Genomic DNA, 15,846 nt, shown 5'->3' on the forward strand with positions numbered 1-15,846 from the left:
GGGGCGGGCCGGCGGCTCCAGGGAGTGGCGGCCGGGAGCCCACGAACGCGGGTGGGCGCCGCCGCCTCACTGGGAGCCTCGGGAAGTCCCGACGGGGTCTGCCGTTCGCACATAGGCTTAGCGTCCTCTAAACTCCATCCCCGGGCACAGCCGCCGCACTTCTCACCCAAACTCGTGGAGCCGAGGGGTTGGGCAGGGGTTGGGCGGGCGCCGGCGCCGGCGAGCAGGATTCCGAAACTGGTGAGCTCGGGCGGCCAAGCCCCTCCAGCGCCGGCCCAACAGCCCCGGGGCGGGGGCCGGTGACACAAAGGCAGTGGCGGGGCCTTCGGGCCTCCGGCCGTCGCAAGGCGCCGGGTCCTCCTGACCTCCCTCCCGTCGCGGCCCGTCAGCAGGCGCCGCCCGTCGACCGCCCTCAGCCGCCCGGCGAGGCGCGGCCTCCTCTGCCGACGCGGGGTCCCCTGGTTAACCCCTGCCCGGCAGCGCGGTCGCTGATTGGAGGAGGCGGGGCGCCGGGGCAGCGGGGACCCCCCCCACACACACCTTCCTCCTCCCCTCCCCCTCCTCCCCCACTGTCGGCGCTTCCCCCACCCCCCAGGACCCCCCCGCCTCCCAGCCGTGCAAATCTCGCGAGGAAACACGCGGTTTCACTAGTGTGTTTACACCGATCACTACTAATCCGGACCGAACCGATCCGGATTAAGGGGCCGGAGGCGGGTCCCGGGCACCAGCGGTTCCGACCCCCCGCCCTCCGCGCGGCACCCGAGTGGCCCCCAGCCGAGCGGGCCCGCACCTCCCGGCCCGGCCTGGGCCCTCCTGCGCCTCCCTTGGCCTTTGTCCGGCGCCAGGAGGCCGGTCCCGCGCCCCCCGCGGCCGCCCGGGCCCGGGCCCGCGTCGGGCGCCTGGCTCTGTACGCGAGCCCGGGGATCTGCGGCCTTCGCGGCCCCCCTCCCCCGCCCGCCCTCTCGTGGAGCCCGGCGCCGGCGGCGGCTGCCCGGGCGGGGGGTTGCGGCGCCCAGGAGAGGCCCCGGCTCCGCCCCGGGCCTGCCCAGGGGAAGAGCAGAGCGTACCGCAGCCGGGTCGGGTCGGGGCCCCTCCCGGGAGGAGCGTGGAGCGGCGGCGGCGGCAGGTGAGAGGCTGAGCCCCGGGCCGGGGAGAGCGCCGGGCCTGGGGCATTAACTGTCCCAGGGACCCCTTTGGCCTAAGGAGCCTGCGACCTGGGCCCAACACTGGGCCGGCTCTGGACCGCAGCTCCTGGGCGCTGAGGCGGGAGGCGCTCCCCGAGGGCTGCGGGTCGCCGAGGGGCTGGGCCGAAGATGTGGGAGGCCCCGGCGGCCCCGGCCTGAGATTGGGGCCGGCGGCCGGAGGAGAGACGGGGGCGACCCGGCAGCTGGAGGCCCTGGCAGCCACCCGGGATCCCCCGACAGCCGGCCCTCCCTTCCTCGGTGACAGGTGGGCCTGGAGTTGGGGAAAGTTTGGAGCCGGCGAGGGGCGTCGGGACCAGGCCCCATCCCTCCTGCTTCCCGGCTGTGGGCTGCAGGGAGGATCCCAGTCAAAGGCCCCTTGGAATTAGACGGAGTAGCTGTTTCCTTAACATGAGTTGACATTAAACGGAATAACCGCCCGGGCGTCATTTTCCGGGCCAGGCCTGGGGATGGAGGTTTGGGAAATGTTGCGAGACCTTGGGGTTTGGGAGAAACTGCAACCTCTGCCATTCTGACCTCGATTAGGGCAGGGCAAGATGCGAGGAAGGCCACTCAGTGGAAACTCACTCTCCCAGTCTCTTTTTTCCCCCCTTCTTTTTCTTTTTGTAAAGATGCATTTCAGCCTTTCTGAGAATTTCCTAATTCCTCTCTAACCTGCACTTGCATGTGTAGGTGAAACTTTAATTTGTCACCCTTCCATTCCCTTTTGCCCCAGGCTCTCAATCCAGGAAGGGAAATGAAACTGAAGGACTTGTAAGGGGGTTATTACTGGAGATTGTGGAGTTGTTGGATTGCAGAGGAGAATGTTCGATTAATGTTTTCAGTAACTTTAAAATCACACCAACCGTTCCAACTGCTTAATAATGTGTTCACAGGGGTTCTATGTAATGATATCTGCTTCTTTTCCACTGTTACTATTAAAGAGAGGTTTTCAATGGGTCGTGCAGGAGTTGGTCTCTTGCAAAGGATGGACATGTTTGCTGAAAGTAGCCTGTGCATTAATTGGTCATGGAAGTTTAAAAATGGTGTCCTCCTGCCCCTCCCTGCTTGGAAGAAGTGCTAAAAGCAGATGTCCAGAATCAGGAGAAACCTACTGTTCCAGGGAGTGGTCAAAAAAAGACTTTTTAAAGGGACTGTTACGGAGCTATATTAATTTCCTGAGTGAATGGAGGTGGATGGTTTTACCATGGGGTTTCTATTAAATTTAAAATAATTCCTTTTTTCATGAGCTACTGTGAGCTCTTGAGAGAAAGGAGATGTATAATAGTGTTTTTGCAGTTATTTGTAGCTTCTGATTCATGCTATATTCTTTTGAAATTATTGTCCATGATTCATATTTTTAGTGTAAGGACTAGTTCCTGAGTGGGAAATAAATATCTGAAGGTACTTAGCTAGATTCAAATGCTGACAGAAGGAATTTTCTTTTTGCAGGCTAGTTCTTGTTTTGTTTTTCCCCCTGTGGTCAACTTTTACAGAGATTATATGAAGAGTTTGAGGGGTTTATTTTTGCTGTTAAAATCAAATCAGAAGTAGGAAAAAATAAGTGGCTATCATAGAAGAGGACTTCTAAGCTGCTTTAGAACTTTTAAATGTATTACTGTTTGATGCAGCACATAGTAGTGTACCACTTATATGCTATATTTATTTGAGATTCACCTGTAAGTGATCATTCAGTGAAATAATTACTGTGAGTTTTGTTCTACTAAGTATTGCCTCCTCATATTTTAATGTTTATGGTTTCACAGCCTACTTTTTCTTTTTTAGTAGAAATGATGGAAGAATTGCATAGCCTGGACCCACGACGGCAGGAATTATTGGAGGCCAGGTTTACTGGAGTAGGTGTTAGTAAGGTGAGTAAAATGATGATAATGAATGCTATTCATATTCTAATGTAAACACTTTTTAAAAATGATTAAGGGCAATTTGAGTAGACCCTTCTGATAGATTGCAGGGGAGAAGATTTGGGTCTTAATTTCAATGAACTTTTAGATCCTCCCATTTATTCCAGTAGTCATTTAATATAATATGTTTGAAAATGTTCTATATGGGAATATATTTTTCTTTTTAATAGGAGAGGTTTCTCACGGTTCTTGTTACAAGGAAACAAACAGGATGTGTGTATAGATTCTCTGCCATATTTTCTTGAAACTTGTTAGTCGTTCAGAAAAAAAACTGTTAATTATAAGGCATTGCATAGTTTTGTTACATTGGACTTTGAGGGTATTTATATGGTAGAGTATTGAAAAATTGGCCTATCTGAAGTCTCTAGGGTCTTACTGGTTGTCCCCAGACTGCTTTCTTGCTCTTCTCATTCTTCCTTCTTAGTTTTTATTTTTGGCATGAGAGCGTAATATTAGATTAGGCCCCCATTAACAGGCAAGTGTGAAGTTAAGCAATGTTATAGTTTCCTATGCATCCTTATGTACCCTCTAGTCCACCCCTCCGCTCTCATAGGATGATTTTAGTGCAGTGTGTAAAAAAATTGGTTTTAGCCAGGCGCGGTGGCTCACACCTGTAATCCCAGCACTTTGAGAGGCCGAGGCAGGTGGATCACAAGGTCAAGAGATCGAGACCATTCTGGTCAACATCGTGAAACCCTGTCTCTACTAAAAATACAAAAAATTAGCTGGGCATGGTGGCGCGTGCCTGTACTCCCAGCTACTCGGGAGGCTGAGGCAGGAGAATTGCCTGAACCCAGGAGGCAGAGATTGCAGTGAGCCGAGGTCGTGCCATTGCACTCCAGCCTGGGTAACAAGAGCGAAACTCGATCTCAAAAAAAAAAAAAAATTTGATTTTAATACAGCATATAAAGTATATTTACAAAATTTTATTTAAAAGCTTCATTTCAGGAGGCTGAGGCAGGAGAATTGCCTAAACCCAGGAGGCGGAGGTTGTGGTGAGCTGAGATCGTGCCATTGCACTCCAGCCTGGGTAACGAGCGAAACTCCATCTCAATTAAAAAAGAAAAAAAGCTTCATTGATCTAAGATCACATTTTTTGGGCTTGAGATGTGTGAATGTATGAGCTTTTGATTTTCTTTTTGAGATGGAGTTTCGCTCTGTGGCCCAGGCTGGAGTGCAGTGGTGCAATCTCGGCTTACTACAACCTCTGCTTCCCTAGTTCAAGTGATTCTGCCTCAGCCTCCCGAGTAGTAGCTGGGATTACAGGCGCTTATCACCATGCCCAGCTGATTTTTGTATTTTTAGTAGAGATGCGGTTTCACTGTTTTGGCCAGGATGGTTTTGAATGCCTAACCTCAGGTGATCCACCTGCCTTGGCTTCCCAAAGTGCGGGGTTACAGTTGTGAACCACTGCACTGGTGGAGCTTTTGATCTTAAACCAGTGTGATACAAGATTTCTTTCTGTGCTTTCCAAGAAGTCCTGTCTCATGGTAACCTGGGTATTAATCTCATGCTTTACTTAGTAGCTTCTTCAAGGAGAAGGCATGTTGAGGTTTTGTTGGAAAAATGGGCTTCTTTGATGAGTCTCACTGTTTTGGTGAGCTGGGATAGCTTGATAGGTGTTTGTTTTTTGAGACAGAGCCTTGCTCTGTCTCCCAGGCTGGAGTGCAGTGGTGTGATGTTGATCTCACCTCGCTGCAGCATCTGCCTCCTGGGTCAAGTGATTCTCCTGCCTCAGCCTCCAAAATATCTTTGATTACAGGAATGCACCACCACATCTGGCTGATTTTTTATATTTTTAGTAGAGAGGGGGTTTCACCATGTTGGCCAGGCTGGGTCTTGAACTCCTGATCTCAAGTGATCTGCCCGCCTCATACTCCCACAGAGTTGGAATTACAGGTGTGAGCCACCACCATGCCCGGCCAGCTTGATAGTTTTTGTTTATTCAGCAAATACTGAGCACCTACTCTATGCTAGGCATTGTGTAAGGTGTTAGGGTTGATGCTTGAACACAGGGCCTCCACACCTGCAGTATGCAGAGAGATGATATTGTGATGAGATCTGTGGGAACACAGGATTTGTTACATATTAATTCTCAATTTCTTTGGCCACTTAATTTACTTTTGTGGCACTTTAAAGTGGCTATACCCCTAGACATTGTATATTGAAGTTACATGTACAAACGTAAACCCTCTGATCTAGGTGAAGTAGCTTCAAGTAGAAGTGAGCTATATATGTGAGTACTAAATTGATGTCTAAATGACCTCCGATGTGTCTTTTAACTTGAAGATTGAGCATAAAGCTAATATCCAGACCTGTCTGTTTAAATGTGGCCTGCCTCCCCCTCCATAAGTTAGTAAGTTTGTATTCAAATTGTTCATAGTTTAAGCTCACTTATCTTTGTTGTTGGGGTTGTCATTACTCTGTTTTTAGGTTCATAATGGGTGTATCCAAGTATACTTTTGATGGAGTATAGCATAAGTGATAGGAATGAGTGACATTCAAAATGCTGCTGTCCAGACGCAACTTAAAATCATGTGACTAAGGTGTCAGAAAACTTTAATACAGTAACCAATCTGTTTAATAGGAAATTCTACTTTTAACATAGAGTTCTCTGTACAGAAAAAGAAATTTATGTACTTCTAGTTTTTTTGTTTGTTTGTTTTTGAGAGGGTCTCACTCTCTAGCCCAGGCTGGAGTGCAGTGGTGTGATCTTGGCTCACCTTAACCTCTGCCTCCCAGTCTCAAGTGGTTCTCCTGCCTCAGCCTCCCAGGTAGCTGGGATTACAGGTGCTCACCACTACCACCCTGCTAATTTTTTTATTTTTAGTAGAGATGGGGTTTTACTATGTTGACCAGGCTAGTCTTGAACTCCTGACCTCAAATGATCCACCTGCCTTGGCCTCCTGAAGTGCTGGGATTACAGGTGTGAGCCACAGTGCCCAGCTTTATTTCCAGTTGTTTTTATGCCATTAGTTGTATGTTATTTTGATGTTTCCAGACATGGTAAATGTACTGATTATAATTAATTTGTTATTTGAGGACTAGCAGGAGAGTATTTTTTTTCCAATAACAAAGAAACTTGAAGAAAAAAGTGAATTATTCTGTAGTTTGCAGAGCTGGGAAAATCTCCATTTTGTATGACTTGTTTTTAACAGTAAGACATTGTACCTCTCCGACTATTGATTTGAAATGGGAGTGGGGAAGGGATAATGATACTGGGAGAAAAGGGTGCTTTTGGAAAAACTCTTCTTCCTGGCTTTGAATTCTCATTTCGGATCATTATTTCCCAATGAGAATATCATTTTGTTGATGACAGCATTCAGTTTTTCAAAGATCAAAAAAGATTTCAGCCCCTGCAGCTCCAAATGAGAGAACAGAGTGACTTCCCTGTGATGGTGCCATCTAGTGGGACTGGTTCAGCCTCCTTGGCTGTCTCTTGAGTCTCTCCTAACCATAATATTTTCAGTACTTTTTGATGTCCATAGAAGGAAGGAAGTCAGTGTCACTGCGGATTCTTTCCTAGTGGACAAGAGTGATACAGGTAGTTATAGTCTTTGAACTTTTTGGTTATTGTAGATCTTCTGTTACATAACTTCAAGTTTTTTCCACCTGCAAATTAGATAATACACTCCATTACTTAGACTAAAACAAAATGGCCAGCTTTCCATATCTGTTATATTTAAGTTGCTCATTACCTGTATTTAGGTTTTTCTTTTTTTTTTTTTTTTCTAATTTTCTTGCATGGTGCAAATTTTTTTTTTTTTTTGAGACAGAGTTTCACTCTATCGCCAGGCTGGAGTGCAGTGGTGCGATCCTGGCTCACTGCAACTTCCGTTTTCCGGTTTCAAGCAATTCTGTCTCAGCCTCCGGAGTAGCCAGGACAGCAGGCACGCACCACCACGCCTGGCTAATTTTTTGTACTTTTAGTAGAGATGGGGTTTCACCATGTTGGCCAGGATGGTCTTGGTCTCTTGATGTTGTGATCCACCTGGCTCGGCCTCCCAAAGTGCTGGGATTACAGGCATGAGCCACTGCGCCCAGCCATGGTGCAAATTTTTAATTTTCTTGCATGGTGTGTTTATATGTACTCAGTTTCTTGATTAGCATATTCACTTCATTGTAACGATAAACCAAAAGTCATTTGTTTTGGGCTTTGGGATGCATTATTTGGCCTTTGTTTAAAAGATGAATGTCTTCTGTTATTCATGAATTGATGAGTGGGGGAGTAGCATAATGTGCACTGAAAAGTCTATAGTGGGCTCCCCTAGTCTAGCTGTCCCTTTTTAGGAGGACCTGAAGCCATCCTCTTAGTAGTTTTGAGGTAATAAGGGTTAATTGTTATGTCTTGTTGACCTGACATGTGAGTTCTCCTACCTCTTTTTTAAGATCTCTTCCTGTAAGCACAGGATAATCTACTGCTAGTAATGTGAAACTGACTATATCTTGAATTCATATGTTTTCAATCAACCTGTTGCAGTTGTATTCCACATACTGCTCCCTTTTGGCAGTTTAAGTACAGATAGTCTCAGCAGTTCTGGAGACCATGTAAAGTAGGTAGAATTTCACCCTTGCATTCATTGTTACTTGTACCTAGTTGAATATCAATGCTAATATAGTAGCAAATACTTATAGTACTATGTGCCAGGTACTGTTCCAAAAGTACCACAAAAGCAGTAAGAAGTGAATTTAGATTTTTTATAACAGGGATAATGGTTGACAAATCTGTACGTAATCAACTCACTGGATTCTGCATTCTCTCTTTATAAGCCATACTGACTGATGCTCATCACATTGCTCCCACCAGTTGAATTATAGCCATGCCAAGAATCATTTTATGATAACTTACACTTGTGTTGTAATTATTAAATTTAATACACAATTGCATAAACCATTGAAATATGATTGCAGGCCGGGCGTGGTGGCTCACTCCTGTAATCCCAGCACTTTGGGAGGCTGAGTTGGGTGAATCACGAGGTGAGGAGATTGAGACCATCCTGGCCAACATGGTGAAACCCTGTCTCTACTAAAAATACAAAAACTGGGTCTGGTCATGGTGGCTCATGCCTATAATCCCAGCAGTTTGGGAGTCTGAGGCTGCAGATCATTTGAGGTCGGGAGTTCGAGACCAGCCTGACCAACATGGAAATACCCCATCTCTAATAAAAATTAAAAAAAAAGGAAAATAAATAAGAATACAAAAAATTGGCTGGTCATGATGGCACATACCTGTAATCCCAGCTACTCAGAGGCTGAGGTGGGAGAATTGCTTGAATCAGGGAGGTTATAGTGAGCGGGGATTGTGCCACTGCACTCCAGCCTGGGTGATAAAGCAAGATGCTGTCTTAAAAAAAAAAAAATGAAAAGAAAAAAAGAAATATGATTGCAAAATGAAAAAGTCAGAGATATCTATAAAAACTTATGATTTTTAAAAATATCTGCAAGAATTCTTTTTTTATTTTTTTGAGACTCAGTTTCGCTCTCGTTGCCCAGGCTGGAGTATAATGGTATGATCTTGGCTCACTGCAGACTTTGCCTCCTGGGTTCAAGTGATTCTCCTGCCTCAGCCTCCCGAGTTAGCAGGGATTACAGGCATGCACCACCATGCCCAGCTAATTTTGTGTTTTTAGTAGAGATGGGGTTTCTCCATGTTGGTCAGGCTGATCTTGAACTCCCAACCTCAGGTGATCCGCCCTCCTCGGCCTCCCACAGCGTTGAGATTACAGGCATGAGCCACCGTGCCTGGCTTTATTTTTATTTTTTTGAGATGGAGTCTTGCTCTTTTGCCTAGGCTGGAGTACAGTGGCGCGATCCAGGCTCCCTGCAACCTCCACCTCCCAGGTTCAAGCAATTCTGTGTTTTCCTCCCAAGTAGCTGGGATTATAGGCACCTGCCACCACGCTCGACTAATTTTTGTATTTTTAGTAGAGATGGGTTTCGCCATGTTGGCCAGGCTGGTCTTGAACTCCTGATCTCAGGTCGTCTGCCTGCCTTGGCCCCCCAGAGTGCTGAGATTACAGGCATGAGCCACTGCGCCTTTAAAAGAGCCATTAGGCTCTTTTAAAAATTTTTAGTCCATTGCCATTCTGTTGAAGGTAATCTATGTTTTACCTGCGAATTTTCAAGATTTTCTCTTTGTCTTTGGTTTTCTACACTGTGATGTGGGGATGGGAGATGTTTCTAAGTTGGATTACTTTTTTTTTTTTGAGACGGAGTTTTGCTCTTGTTACCCAGGCTGGAGTACAATGGCGCGATCTCAGCTCACCGCAACCTCCGCCTCCTGGGTTCAAGCAGTTCTCCTGCCTCAGCCTCCCGAGTAGCTGGGATTACAGGCACGCGCCACCATGCCCAGCTAATTTTTTGTATTTTTAGTAGAGACGGGGTTTCACCATGTTGACCAGGATAGTCTCGATCTCTTGACCTCGTGATCCACCCGCCTCGGCCTCCCAAAATGCTGGGATTATAGGCATGAGCCACCGCGCCCGGCCTTGGATTACTTTTATGTAGTCTGCTGGGAGCTGCAGTGGCTCCGGCTAGTTGTCCTGGTGCTTGAGAAGGCAAGGCTATGAGTTAATGTAGTCTGCTTAGGGTTCCTTGGACTTCTCAAATCTGTAGATTGCTATTATTCTATCAAGTGATTCTCCTGCCTCAGACTGCTGAGTAGCTGGGACTATAAGTGCATGCCACCACACTTGTCTAATTTTTATTTTTAGTAATAACGGGGTTTCACCATGTTAACTGGGCTGATCTCAATCTCAGACTACTGACCTCAAGTGATCTGCCTCCCTTGGCATCCTAAAGTGCTGGGATTACAGGTGTGAGCCACCGCACCTGACCAGTTATAGAATATTCTCAGCCGTTATCGTGTCATATATTGCTTCTGTCTTCTCTGGCATGCTAAACATATACCAGACCTTCTCACTGTGTTTTCTCTGCCTTTTGCCCTGTCTCTTGTATTGCTTGTCTTTTTGTTTTCTTATCTAAATATTTGGTGGTTTCTTGTGACTTATCTTCTACTTCATTAATTTTCTCTTTAAAGTTGCTTAATCTACATAAACCTACGTGTTGAAATTTTATAAGAGCAGAGTCTCTCTTATCCTGAGGGTGTAACCCATGGGTCTTCTAATGTATGGGGTGGCTTTCTCATATTCCCCTCATTGGGCAGGGCCTGGGCTTTGACTTTCTTCTCTCCTTATACTCCCAGGTCTCTTAAATTACAGCTTAATTTCATAGATTTTTCTTTAGAATTTAATCTACAAATGACTTCAAATTGAAATAATTTTTTATTTTTAAATTTTAACTTTTAGAGACAGTATTTCATCCCCAGGTTGGCCTCGAACTCCTGAACTCAAGTGATTCTTCCACTTCAGCCTCCTAAGTAGCTGAGACTACAGGCATGTGCCACTGCAGCCAGTAGAAGTGATTTATTTTTGAGTTCTGGTCTATGTCTCCGGATTCTTGGCTTATGGAAGTAATTCTTTATTTCATTGTTTTGCAGTCAATAATATAAAACTAACACTTAGTGTGTGTGAACTCTTGTGTAACCGTTAAGGTTTACCTCCTTGTGACTTTCACTGATCATCTGCTTCCTTCCTGCCTGCCTCTGTGTGGTCAGCACTGGCATTGTCCTCACTCTTAGCCTTTATTTTATTTCTTGTTCTGTGTTTACTTTTAGTTAAATTTAGATTAAATGGAAAGATTTCTTAAAATTAAATTAAATTAATTAATTTATTAATTTATTTTTTTGAAGTGGAGTCTCACTCTGTTGCCCAGGCTGGAGTTCAGTGGCACGATCTTGGCTCACTGCAACTTCCGCCTCCCAGGTTCAAGTGATACTCCTGCCTCAGCCTCCTGAGTAGCTGGGATTATAGGTGCATGCCATCACACCTGGGTAGTAATTTTTGTATTTTTAGTAGAGATGGGGTTTCATCATGTTGCTTAGGCTGTTCTCGAACTCCTAACCTTGTGATCCACCCTCCTCAGCCTCCCAATGCTAGGATTACAGGTGTGAGCCACTGCGCCTGGCCTAAAATTTTATTTTTAAGAAAGACCACGAGAGGGAAAACAAATAAGGTGCATTATCAGTGATTTCTTATTTCAAAACCTGGATCTAGGGATAATTTGCTTAGTTCTATTCTAGTCTTCCTCTCTACCTTGTTTGGGTCTCAAATTGTCAGGTTCCTTATGGTGGTACATTTCACTTGATCCTGGCTACTACTAGATGATGGGATTAGTTTAGAATCTACTTCCTAGTATGTTGGCCACGGTTAGCTAAGTACTCTTTTTTTTTTTTGTAGACAGAGTCTTACTCCATCGCCCAGTCTGGAGTGTAGTGGTGCTACCTTACCCCACTGTGGCCTCCATCTTCCAGGTTCAAGTGATTCTCCTGCCTCAGCCTCCTGAGTAGCTGAGATTATAGGCACCTGCGACCACAACCAGCTAATTTTTGTAATTTTAGTAGAGACAGGGTTTCACCACATTGGCTAGGCTGGTCTTGAACTCCTGACCTCAAGTGATCTGCCCACCTTGGCCTCCCAAAGTGCTGGGATTACAGGCGTGAGCCACTTTGCCCGATCAGCTAAGTACTCTTAAACAATTATCTCTCTCTTTTTTTCTTCAATCTGCTTTAGTCTAAACTTAAACTGTTCTCTTTGACGTCTCACAGTACAGATGCCCTACCCTGATCTGGAAGACTTGGCTCTTAAACTGTAGTCACCTCTCTTTAATCATTCCTGGAGTACTCAATGACTTTAACCTGCTGGAGCGTTCACCTTCTTATCTCTCTCTCTCTGTTTGGTTAATTTAGGGGTCGCCTTTTAGATTAGTGTGAGGCCACAGAGCTTCTGTGATGGGGTTGTGTGTGCTGGTGTAGCTTGTTCCTAGTCAGTTTTTTCACCTTGACCCTGAAAGTCTATCAAGGTGACAGACTTATTTCATAATTTGACTCTTCTTGCTTTCTTTCTTTTTTTTATTTTTATTTTTTCACTTAATTTTAAAAACCAGAGACAGGGTTTCTCAATGTTGCCCAGGCTGGTCTCAAATTCTTGAGCTCAAGCAATCCTCCTGCCTTGGCCTCCCCAAGTGCTAGGACCATAGATGTGAGCCACTGCCCCGGCCTATTCTTGCTTTCTACCCAGTGAACACTTCTTTGCCGATCGAGCAGTCTGAAGGATATGGAGCACCAGTGAAAGCATTTTTTTCTCATTTCAGTTTATTAGCTTTGCCTATTTTCCAAGGTTCTCAAGGATACGTTGGGCTCCTTGCCTTCTTTCCACTCCCAACATACTAGTTTTCTTTTTTTTTGGGAGATGGAGTCTCACTCTTGCCACTCAGGCTGGAGTGCAATGGCGTGTTCTAGGCTCACTGCAGCCTCCGCCTCCCGGATTCAAGTGGTTCTCCTGCCTCAGCCTCCTGAATAGCTGGGATTACAGGTGCCTGCCACCATGCCCAGCTAATTTTTGTAATTTTTAGTAGAGAGGGGTTTCACCGTGTTGGCCAGGCTGGTCTCAAACTCCTGACCTCAGGTGATTCTCCCACCTCTGCCTCCCAGAGTGCTGGGATTGCAACCATAAGTCACTGTGCCTGGCTTCCAGCATACTAGTTTTCTAGAATTTTGTCTTTACTGTTTAAACGTTGATTATAGTTATACCACATTGACCATCAGGTATGAAATGTCATTCCCCTCACAGATACATACCTTGTACTAGGGAATGCTCACAGTAAGACTGAATTTTGGTTGTTTTTGAAAATTTAAATATTTAACTGGCAATTTTCTATGCAATTTGAGATACAGAGCTAAGTATGAGGTTTTCATTATAGATATATCTTACTCTTTTTTTTTTTTTTTTGAGACAGTCTCTCTGTCACCCAGGCTAGAGTGCAATGGCACGGTCTCTGCCCACTGCAGCCTCCGCCTCCCGGGTTCAAGCGATTCTCCTGCCTCAGCCTCACGAGTAGTTAGGACTATAGGCACTTGCCACCATGCCCAGCTAATTTTTGTATTTTTAGTAGAGACAAGGTTTCACCATATTGATCAAGCTGGTCTCGAACTTCTGACCTCAGGTGATCCACCCACCTTGGCCTCCCAAAGTGCTGGTATTACAGGTGTGAGCAACTGCATCTGGCCCCCATATCTTACTTTTAACATATCCTTTTTCTTAAAAACTGCATCTGTAGCAAAGTATTGGAATAGGAGTAATACAACTGTGATACTAGAATCTGCTAAGAAGTTAACTAGCTCTAGTTAACTTAGGAGTCAGTTCAATTCTCTGGGCACTTCCAATTTAAGTTTGTTTTTTTTTTTTTGTTTTTTTTTTTTTTTGAGACAGTGTCTTATTTATTTATTTAAAGAAACAGGGTTTCGCCATGTTGATCAGGCTGGTCCCAAACTCCTTGCTTCAGGTGATCCACCCGCCTCAGCCTCCGAAAGTTTTGGGATTGCAGGCATGAGCCACTGCGCCTGGCCTCTTTTTTTTTTTTTTTTTGAGACAGTCTGCTCTGTTGCCCAGGCTGGAGTGCAGTGGTGTGATCTCGGCTCACCACAACCTGTGCCTCCTGGATTCAAGTGATTCTCCTGCCTCAGCCTCCCTTAGTAGCTGGGACTACAGGCATGCACCACCATGCCTGACTAATTTTTGTATTTTTAGTAGAGACGGGGTTTCACCAAGTTGGCCAGGCTGGTCTCGAACTCCTGACCTCGTGGTTTGCCCACCTCAGTTCCCAAAGTGCTGGGATTACAGGCGTGAGCCATCACACCTGGCAACATTTACCCTTTTATTCTTTTGTTTTGTTTTGTTTTTAAAGACAGGGTTTCACCATGTTGGCCAGGGTGGTCTTGAACTCCTGACCTCAGGTGATCCGCCCGCCTTGGCCTCCCAAAGTGCTGAGATTACAGGTGTGAGCCACCACGCCCGGCCCCCTTTTATTCATCCTTATAAGTATGGTGGCATTAAGTCATTGTTGTACAACTGTCACCACCATCCATCTCCAGAATTTTTTCATCTTCCAAATAATAATTCCCAATAGCTCCCCATTCCCCGCCTTTCTCCCCAGACCCTGGCAACTACCATTCTGTTTTTCCACTCTATAAATTTGACTACTCTAGGTACTAATGTGAATGAAATCATACAGTATTTGTCCTTTTGCCTGGCTTGTTTCACTTAGCATACTGTCTTCAAGTTCTATCTGTGTTATAGTATATGACTGAATTTCATTTCCTTCCTTTTTAAGGATGAGTAATATTTCATTGTATGTATATACCACATCTTGTTTATTCATTCATCTGTTGATGGACCCTTGGGTTACTTTTACCATTTGGCTATTGTGCATAGTGCTATGAAAAAACAAATACTGCTGTTATGAAAATGGCTGTACTCTGGCAGTCCCTGCTCTGAATTCTTGTGGCTACAAACCCAGAAGTCGAATTGTTGGATCATATTAAACCGCACCCTTTTTTTGACCTCCTCTTTGGCCTTATTAACCTCCTTTCAGGGACAACCAGAAAATGGTGGTTCTTTTAATTCACATTTTTGCAGTAGCCTTGGAAGTCTTAGAAATTCTGTTAACATATGCAGATGAACTAGTAACGATAGTCAAATTGCAATTATTACAAATAGTATTATTGGCCCAGTAAGTAAGAACTAAGCTACCATGTAACTTGGCGAGTTACATAGGATAGCCTTTTATGTTAGTCAAACGATAGGATGCTTTTAGAATATCACACATTTGCTAATGTGCTATCCAGATTTGCTGTACTAGAATTTTACTGTATTTTATTTTGTTTTGTTTTTGAGGTAGGGTCTCACTCTGTTGCCCAGGCTGGAGTGCAGTGGTGTGATCTCAGCTCACTGTAACCTTCCGCCTCCTGGGCTCAAGTGATTCTTCTGTCTCAGCCTCTTACGTAGCTGGGACTGCAGGTGGGTGCCATCACTTGCAGCTAATTTTGTATTTTCAGTAGAGGTGGGGTTTGACTATGCTGGCCAGATTGGTCTCGAACTCCTGACCTCAAGTGATCCACCCGCCTTGGCCTCACAAAATGCTGGGATTACAGGCATGAGCCACTGTACCTGGCCAGAATTTTAGTTTGAAATTGATAATTGAATTTTATTTTATTTTTGAGATGGAGTTTTGCTCTTGTTACCCCGGCTGGAGTGCAATGGTGTGATCTCGGCTCACCACAACCTCCTCCTCCTGGGTTCAGGCAATTCTTCTACCTCAGCCTCCTGAGTAGCTGGGATTACAGGCATGCGCCACCATGCCCAGCTAATTTTTTGTATTTTTAGTAGAGACGGGGTTTCACCATGTGGACCAAGATGGTCTCGATCTCTTGACCTCGTAATCCACCCACTTCGGCCTCCCAAAGTGCTGGGATTACAGGTGTGAGCCACCGCACCCGGCTGAATTTTATTTTTTTAAAAAATTTCCCTGCAAGGGGAATTTTATTGATGGCTCTAGTTTATTCCCTCCCAGAAGACCAACTGCATGCAACCAGGTTAAGTGAACACAACCTCACAATTTTATTGTCTTCATAATAAAAGATCATCCTTATTACTGGATCACCTGTCCCCTTCTCTTGTTGTCTCCTCCCAAGTCAACTGCTTGCAACCCTTAACAGCTAGCATTCTCTGAGATCTGCAGTTGGGCTCAACACACTCAAGCCTCAGCCCAATCTTCTTTGTAGTTTTAGCCTTTTCTGGAAAATCGGCTTAGTCTGCTCACCATAGCCACTCTGCTCCCTGTCATAA

The 15,846-nt window shown here is 45.4% G+C and overlaps 1 protein-coding gene across 33 annotated transcripts in view; it reads left to right on the forward strand.

The window, feature by feature from the left end:
* Window positions 1-15,846, forward strand: part of TLK2 (tousled like kinase 2) — a 150,453-nt gene that overhangs the window by 392 nt on the left and 134,215 nt on the right. For 6 of the 33 annotated variants that reach the window (XM_078373468.1, XM_078373453.1, XM_078373456.1 and 3 more), the window contains exons 1-2: window positions 6-240; window positions 2,967-3,052. Coding sequence is in view for 25 of the 33 variants with exons in the window: in XM_078373453.1 (XP_078229579.1) it covers window positions 2,972-3,052 (81 nt within the window). In the remaining 8 variants the exon portion in view is untranslated. Of the gene's footprint in view, window positions 1-5; window positions 241-667; window positions 1,450-2,966; window positions 3,053-15,846 lie in introns of those variants that run through there. The other 27 variants (XM_078373469.1, XM_035300354.3, XM_078373455.1 and 24 more) reach the window with 12 other exon arrangements.

This window comes from Callithrix jacchus, chromosome 5 (genome assembly GCF_049354715.1).
Source record: "Callithrix jacchus isolate 240 chromosome 5, calJac240_pri, whole genome shotgun sequence".
Taxonomy (NCBI): Eukaryota; Metazoa; Chordata; class Mammalia; order Primates; family Cebidae; genus Callithrix; species Callithrix jacchus.